Raw genomic sequence first — 8,592 nt, 5'->3', positions numbered from 1 at the left:
GGGAATGGATGGATGGATGAATGGATGGATGGATGGATGTGTGTCCGCAGCTTTAAGTCGTATCTCCTCCTCAACGAAGCAATATCGAGGACTAGTTCCAAAGCTATTATGTTAAGCAAGTTACGAGGATGAACATAGGCCATAAACATTCCGGGTTTCTTTCATGGATTTCCCGGAAAAGCCAAAAAACCTCGAAAAAATGCAGTTTTTGGCCCATATCTCGGCAACCAGACCACTTAGCGACTTGAAACATGTACCAATCGATTCCTGCCATAATTTAGAACAATATTGCCGAAGAAAGTTTTCAAAAATATCCTTTCGTTTGGTCACAAAAACTTTTTTGAATTAATTAAAATTTGGACCGAATTAGTAGGCGTTTTATGCAACCACACCACACGCGTCATCACGTTCAATAGCAGCGCCATCACGTTCAATGGCTGCGACGTCACGTTCGGTAGCTGGGCGCGCAATGGTTTTTAGTCATGTTACTCTATTGTAAATAAAACATGTAAAATACTGAAAAAAAATTAATAAAAAACGTTTTAATAACTAACCAATGGTTTTACTAACCCTGCTCTTGATTTACGCTACGACAGAGCTATTTTTAGATAACACAAGGAAATTGCGCTAAAATTGTCACTAGACTTTTTTTAACTACTTGTTTTTAGTTAAAACTTTGATATTTTAAACTTTTAAGCGTATGTTTTATTGCATTAGAAATTCAGAAAAAAAACAATATTCTCTACATAAACTTCATGAGACATTGTTATTTTTTATCTAACTCTTTTAGACAGTGCCTCTAAATTATGCAAGTTGTCTTTGTTTATATGAAACTCTTTATCTCAAGTCTATTTCTGTTGCCAGCTTTGAAGTTGCAGTTTTTCTTAAGATGACTACGTTAAAATACGAGCGTTGTTAATTGTGTTTCCATTTTGATGTTTACACACGTGTTTAATACTTATTTAATAACATAATAAATACACAATAATAGAATGTCTTATATTTGATACGTTTTTTATTTCTTCTTCTCCTTCGCTCTTAAATCTAGATTTGGAAGATCTATTCCCTCCAACACAATTAAGTTTTACGTGTCAACATGTATGCTATATAGGTCGTTGACTACGATTTCAGCCTGCTTTTCTTTTTGGATTTGCTTCAATAGCCTTTGTCCACCCAATAGTTGTCTCTCCTTAGAACGTTTCAAAAAGGGCAAGATAAGTCCTAAAAAAATTACAAAATTAGCGAAAAAATCAACACGCAAATACATTAATGTGTAGGCTTAACGTTTTACATTTGTCTTTTAAATTTCGCTAGAGTAATTTCTTTAGCTGTTTATTTTATTTCAGTCAAGTCAACATGAATACATTGGTCAAGTGTTTCGTTGTGTTGCTAGCCATGGTATCAGTTGGTGAGTGACACATACGTCAACAATTTGTTTGTCCAATTAGGAACATACACATATATTGTACTTTATGGGATGGGCATTTTAGCTTGTTTGTCTTCTTGGAATTTTTGGTGAATATATTCTATACGTTGGGTTTGTGGTGGTTATGGTGTGATGATGTGTGTGGGTTTCGTGGTAGTGGTGGTGGTGGTGGTGTGATGATGTGCGGTGTAATGACGTTTGGGGTTTGTGGTGGTGTGATGTGTGGGCATTGTGGTGGTGGTGGTGCAATGATGTGTGTGGATTTCGTGGTAGTGGTGGTGGTGTGATGATGTGTGGTGTAATGATGTGTGGGGTTTGTGGTAGTGTGACGATGTGTGTGGTATGTGGTGGTGGTGGTGTGATGATGTGTGGATTATATGGTGGTGGTGGTGGCGTAGGGCTCAAAACATTAAATATCATTTCATGCTATATTATTTTATTGACTTGTAAAAATAATGAAGCATTACTTTGTCGTGCGAGACCCTTTTTTTCAGTATATTCAATTTTAAAACTAAACGCTCACCACGTGATTACGTTATTGCTAATTATGTGTATTTAGGGTTTCTTTCAGATATTTTTCTCAGGGATGCAAGAGCACTTGAAACTTCTGGGGTGGGGGGGGGGGGCTGACGGACACTGGTCAACGTATAAATTTTCTGTAAACATTATAATTTTGTAATTTGCCCGTGGGGGAGAGGACGGTGGACGTGCTCGGGGGTTGGAGGGAGGGGGCAGTACCACCTCGAATAAATGCGTGAAAGAAACTCTCTGTGTTTTGTTTACACAGCTCCATCCGAGGTGATCATCCACAAGAGAAGCATCTTCAACCTAGCTGGTCTACTAACCCAGGCTACAGGAAGAGATGGCGCCATATACTACAACGGCTACGGCTGTTTTTGTGGTTTAGGGGGTTATGGAACACCCGTGGACGACACTGACAGGTATAAGCTACTGGCAAAGTGGTTACAATCATAGGTCTTCTATGCGGTAATCAGTGTTTTTTCCTGATTTTTCTCCGGGGGCACTTAATATTTTCGGGGTTGGGGGGAGGGGGGGGGACGACTGGTAAAAGTATATGTTTTCTATATAAATTCCATTTGGGTGGAGGGGGGGGGGGTAAAGATGCCTGGAAGAAACTCTGGCGGAAATAGTTTTGTCCTTCACCTGGGTGTGTAGAAAGGTACCTGAGTCTACTCAAATCTAAAGATACACGTCTTAAGTTGTGGTAAGTAAATACCGCTGAGCATATTACTGATTACACATCCTATTTATATGCCGAATTCTCAGAAACCATTTAAACTCTACAATATCTATTACATTGATCCCCTGGTTCAAATTAGTACCTGCTCATAGACTGCAATATTGTAGGATATGTAAAATTTAAAGTTAAATTAGTAATAATTTTAAACTTAAGTCAGTTAAGTTTGTCAAGTTTTACTATTTCTAATGCGAATCAATGCGTTCTGGTGAGTGTTCATACAATTATGAATATAAATGAAGCTTGAAATATTTCCCTATTTCAGATGTTGTAAAGCCCATGACGACTGCTATGGTACCATCATGGATTGCTGGCCTTACGTCGTAGACTATAAATATTCCTGCAGTGGCAACAACTGTACTTGTGGTGAGTTTACTCACACACACACACGCGCACACACATATAACACACGTATTCACAAACACGCGCACACATACACACATAAAAACAAACGCTTACACCTACACACATAGTTCTGCCACTGGACGTAAAATTTTGGTTCCATGACAAATGTTCAATTTACAACTCACAGCTCCAAAAAATACAGCAGGCATTTCGCCGTGAGATATTTTTTATCTGATATATTTTACAATCAATATCTTTTGTCCTGAAATACGTTGTCATTGAGATCTTTTGTCTGAGACCATGTGTACTGCACTCGTGTAGTATGACGTTCTTAAAGTCAAATTACAAATGTTACGATTTTAGAAATGATCTAACAAATTAACTAACTGACAAGTTCCATCACTTTTCTATAAATCAAGGATAAAAAAATTTCTCAATTTATTTTAACGCAGCACCTTCTAACACCTTCTGTGGACAGAAATCCTGCAAGTGTGACCTTGACTTTGCCAACTGCGCAGCCAGGTCCAAGTACAACGCCATCTACTGGAACTATGATAAGAAAAACAAATGTTAAGTGCCAGACGTAGCGTTTCTGTAACATTCAAATAAAACGTAAGCAGAAGTAGACTTAGACTTAAAATTTTGTTCAGGCTTTTGTAAGTTTTTACTTTTTCTTAACGTGTGCTTGTAAGGCCTTCGAATTTTTAATAGAAAACGAAGATTGAACAAATATACAAAACAATTTATTAACATCTAAAACACCAAGACACAGAATCAACATCAAAATAAATGATTAGTTTTGACCTGTTTAATTATTTTGTTGATGAAATATGTTAAAAAACGTAATATATCTGTGCTGAAAATTGAGTATCTGCTTTCTTCATTACCATTAGTAGGAAATCGATGGTATATTTAGCGTAATATGAAAAAAATGAAAATATTTAACATCCCTTACAAAGGGATTTAAGCAGATTTTTACTGAAATTCGTGGTAAAACGAAGGCATGTTCTTACAAATACGAATACCGGAAAAATGCGCAAAACGCACACAAAATGCTCAATAGAACAATGCACACACACGAAAATTCGCACGCATTAAAATGTGCAAACAGATATTTCGACCCTAAGAATAATGCGCAAAGAGAAACATAAAAATAAATAAACCGGGAGTGATCTCTCCTAAACTTTCTCGAATATTCTTATATAAAATAATAGGGGATGGGAACTCGGGCTACAGACATGATTTTTAATCCATTTTAAATACTTAAAGTTTTAAAAATTGAATAAAATCTCGTAGACAAATTAATTGCACACCAAGTGAACGCCAAATAAAAAAGCGCATAATAGTGCGCAATATTATTAGTACTTTTAAAATTTACATTAGTTTTTTGAGAAATTGGAAGTAGCGTAAATTATTACTTCCGGTCAACGGAAATTACTCAAAATTTAACAGAAGGTAGAGAATTAGATCTTTTACTTACATGTGAAATTTCATTTATCTATCTGAAATAGTACTCAAGTTATAGGCTTTTGAAAAATTCACAGTAGGAAAAGTACCACTTCCGGTTATCGGAAATCGCTCAAAAGTTGATACGGATCTACGATTTTGATAAAATACATATATATGAAATTTCATCAACCTAGCTGTAACGGTACTCAAGTAATCGTGTTTACACACGGACAGACAGACAGACAGACACTCAGACATACGGACAAGATTGCAAAATTATGTTTTTCCGTATCAGTGAGGTGTAAAACGTCGAGATTTGTAAAAATCTCGATTTTTTTTTTTGCACACCACCTACACCACCTACACCACCTACACCACCTACACCACCTACACCACCTACACCACCTACACCACCTACACCACCTACACCACCTACACAACCTACACCACCTACACCACCTACACCACCTACACCACCTACCTCACCAACACCACCTACATCAAACCTTGTGTTCGCGTTTTTCTAGTTGCGCCTTTTTTGTCTGCGCAATTTTCTGAATGCGTAATATTTTCCTTATGTGCGCTTTTCTATATGCACATTTTTTCTTTTTTCGCATTTTTCGCGTGCGGAAATGTCCCTTTTCATAAACTACTCAACACAAGAGTCCTTAGCCTCGCTACAGATCGCTTCACATGAACAACGACACAGTAATCAATAAAAATGTTACACAATGAGAATATCGCTACACACATTTCAACGTATTCTTTACTTTGTGTGTACGGCAAAAAATAATACACATTTCTCGTCGGTATTGTAGGGTTTTTGAGTCAAGTAAAGGTAACTGAACGTTTTTGTTTTACGCACACTACATTTGTTGTATAAAGGTTATGGCTAATTTATAGATACATTATTCTACAGTTTGTTTGAAAGATATACATTGTTAACAAAAGCGTAGGTTTAGAATAGCTTCCCTTTGTGTATATTTGATATCGTATAAAAAGGTATTGGTTTTACGGTATTTTAATATACTATACACGCAAGCGTTAGTGGCATAATTATTATTTGGGGGAGAATGTAAAAAGTTTTAAAAGGTAGGATATAAAAGGTTTCGTTAAGGAAATTTCAAAACTCACACACATTCTCATTCTTCCTATCACATGGGTTATAGCAACATACTATCGACATACCCAAGGCTAGGGTTCGGATCCACCACGCACTGCTGGGTACATGATTCATTATTTAGAAAGTAAAGCCAGTAGGACAAACCGATGGCTACACTACAGCTGAACTCTACTACAGCTTCCTTCTTAGCCGTCAGATCCATGAGGTTGCCGTAACGTCTTTCTGATAAGATTAATAATGTAGAGATTGTGGAAACTACCGACAGTTTTATGTTTTGGGATCATTAAAATAATACTTGTACACACCCAAAATAACACACCCCGACACATCGAAAACAACACACGTCTCTTACACAACCAAAACAATGCCTACACTTCCAAATAACATACTTCTACACACCCAACATAACACAGCGTATACACCCAAAATAAATAAGACATCCCTACACATAGAAAACAACATACCATGCATACCCAAAACAATGCCTACACACCTTAAATAACACAGCCCGCACACCCGAATAACACACATCTACACCCATAAGGGCAACACACATTTACGCACCTTAGACAATACCTACACACACCTACACACCTAAAACATACACTTTTACCCATACACATCATCCAAATTAACAATCAATCGGTTGTCTGTGTGTGTGTTCGCGTGTGTGTGTGTGTGCGCGCGCGTGCGTAAAAAAACCTATCACACGTTAGTATTGATATGTTGTTGCGTGTGTTTCTGTTCGTATTGTGCTAATAAATTTGTACAAAAAAAACAACACATAAGGACAATCCATGCTTGAATGTGACTCCAATCTCTGATACAATTACCCATTGAGCCTGGCGTCATGTTTGTGATTAGGTTTCAGTGTCGTGTCCAGCTGTCTCCATTGTGAGTGTTGAACCCGCTGTGTCTGCTAACAATCAGTTTACATCCTGCAACAATCGATGGTACGTGCGGCTACTACTAATTGATAATAACACTTTGATAGATTCACAGATACCCTGCTTGCATTGCTTCCTCAATAAAATATAAGCACGCATTTAATATACATTTATTTAAACAGAACATGTATTTCTAATGCATCATCTCTTAAACTGCTACTTATTTAGATCTTTTTAAGGTAATTGTATGAGAGCTTGAATAGTCGAGTTCATATGTTTCATGACCTCTGCATATGAAAGGAAGGTGTAGTAAGCTCTCTACCAGCCGCCTTTACTTTCCCTAGCGTGAGATAGGTACACATCAGAGCTGGGTGGACACAGTGGCGTTCTACTGACTTGTACCCAGATTCGAACTCGAGACTTTCGGGAAAGCAGCCCAGCATTGAATACTTATGGCACTCTAAATATCAAAAAACAATACTCAAACATTTTATTACCTGCTCTCGGAGTTCGAATCATCAAATTCTCACACATAGCCAAAACAACATACACATACATTTAATTTAAAAAAAACAACAACACACCCTTACAGAACCAAAACATTATACAGTTACATGCGAAAACAACATTAAAAAACCAACTAGAAACAACTTACTGTACACAACCGTATCTACATATTCCTGTACACAAAACGACACAACGCTAACTCTACACGTCCAAAAAAACATACATAAACACAACCTAATAGTTACATCTACACAACCTAAAACCTACACCTATACAACCTAATACTTACCTCTTCACAATCTAACAACTTTCCCTTACACAACATAAAACCTACCCTTACTTAACCCAAAACCTACCCCAAGACAACCTGAACAACATACCTGCACCCAACCACTTACCTCAACACAACCTCAACTATTTACCCATAAACAAAATCAGTGGCGTAGCGAGGTCGGGTGTCACCCGGTGCGGCACTTAATGGTGTCACCCCCCAGAGGCGTAGCGACCCTTCCCGGGGACAAATTTTCAAGTTTTCGAATTGCTTCCCCCCTTAAAGTTTTTCTATATATTTTGCTATTTTTTGCCTTGGTGTCACCCCCTTAAATGGTGTCACCCGGTGCGGTCCGCCCCCCCCCCCCCCCCCTGGCTACGCCTCTGAACAAAATCAACAATTGACCACCATATTCCCCTGTAACTTCAGTGTGAGACAGCAAAAAATCACTAACTCACCAGGCCATGTAATTGTCCCCCCACCTGTTGGTACTAGATATATAAAAGTCATTGATACGACACAAAGCACGGCACAACAGACATTGTTAATCTCTCTGTTACATTCAGTGTGTTACGGATACAATGGTAATACAAATATCTACAATACATTGTTCTTAATGATTTATTGGTCTGATGAAAAAGGATCGCCGCCGTTCATATTAAAAACAGCTAACTGACATACTAGGGACGGCGTGGCATAAAAAGTAGCGCGCTTGGACTGCTAACTTGAAAGTTTCCAAAGGCAGTAGGACGTCCCTGAGTCCACACAGCTCTAATGGGTACCTGACTTGTTTTAGGAAAAGTAACTGCGGCTGGGAAAAGTGCTGACCACCCCTTCAAATGTCGATGTCAAGTAACAATAAACTCTACTTCATTTGCTAGGATTCTTTACGTTTTACATATTAAATTTGCATGTATATACTTATAGCAATGTGATTTGTAGTAAAGCTTTTTAGCAGTTTTTATTATTGTGTTGTAGGCTATGTCAAACATGTGGCCCTACATCGTCTTGCTACTAATCTCATGGGGCGCCGGTAAGTCAAGGAGATTGTTTGAATTTGTTGTAATTGTAGCATATTTAGGTTTTCATTCAGAACTAACGCATTGGAAAATCTGTTAAATTAAGTCTATTTTAGAATAACTGGTATTCATTACATCTTAACTTAAGAACTAATATTTAAAAAAATTAAAATGGGTAAACATACTTTAAAAAAATTAATACAAAAACAGCAAAATCTTTTTTTTTCATACAATGTGTATTTTCACCAATGTTAGATTGAACCAAATGTTTAAAGAAATACATATTGTGTTTAAAATAAACATTTTC

The 8,592-nt window shown here is 37.3% G+C and overlaps 1 protein-coding gene across 1 annotated transcript; it reads left to right on the top strand.

Annotated features, from left to right (window-relative positions):
- The first annotated feature begins 2,176 nt into the window (after nucleotides 1-2,176).
- Nucleotides 2,177-3,603, top strand: LOC131948989 (phospholipase A2 'basic'-like). Its single transcript, XM_059310738.1, has 3 exons — nucleotides 2,177-2,367; nucleotides 2,950-3,050; nucleotides 3,482-3,603. Exons 1-3 carry the CDS (start codon nucleotides 2,177-2,179, stop codon nucleotides 3,601-3,603), a joined length of 414 nt encoding a protein of 137 aa, XP_059166721.1.
- The last annotated feature ends 4,989 nt before the right edge of the window (nucleotides 3,604-8,592 follow it).

The sequence above is a fragment of the Physella acuta genome, unplaced genomic scaffold, assembly GCF_028476545.2.
Source record: "Physella acuta isolate Inbredline_101_S28 unplaced genomic scaffold, ASM2847654v3 ptg000668l, whole genome shotgun sequence".
Classification (NCBI taxonomy): Eukaryota; Metazoa; Mollusca; class Gastropoda; family Physidae; genus Physella; species Physella acuta.
Note: the sequence above shows the minus strand (reverse complement) of the source record. Positions and strands in the feature narration are given on the sequence as shown.

Bases quoted from the DNA above. Each gene is read 5' to 3' on its own strand.
- LOC131948989 (XM_059310738.1), top strand. From the start codon at position 2,177: ATGCGTGAAAGAAACTCTCTGTGTTTTGTTTACACAGCTCCATCCGAG. The intron at 2,368-2,949 runs GTATAAGCTACT...TCCCTATTTCAG, and splicing joins CCCGTGGACGACACTGACAG to ATGTTGTAAAGCCCATGACG. The intron at 3,051-3,481 runs GTGAGTTTACTC...ATTTTAACGCAG, and splicing joins TGGCAACAACTGTACTTGTG to CACCTTCTAACACCTTCTGT.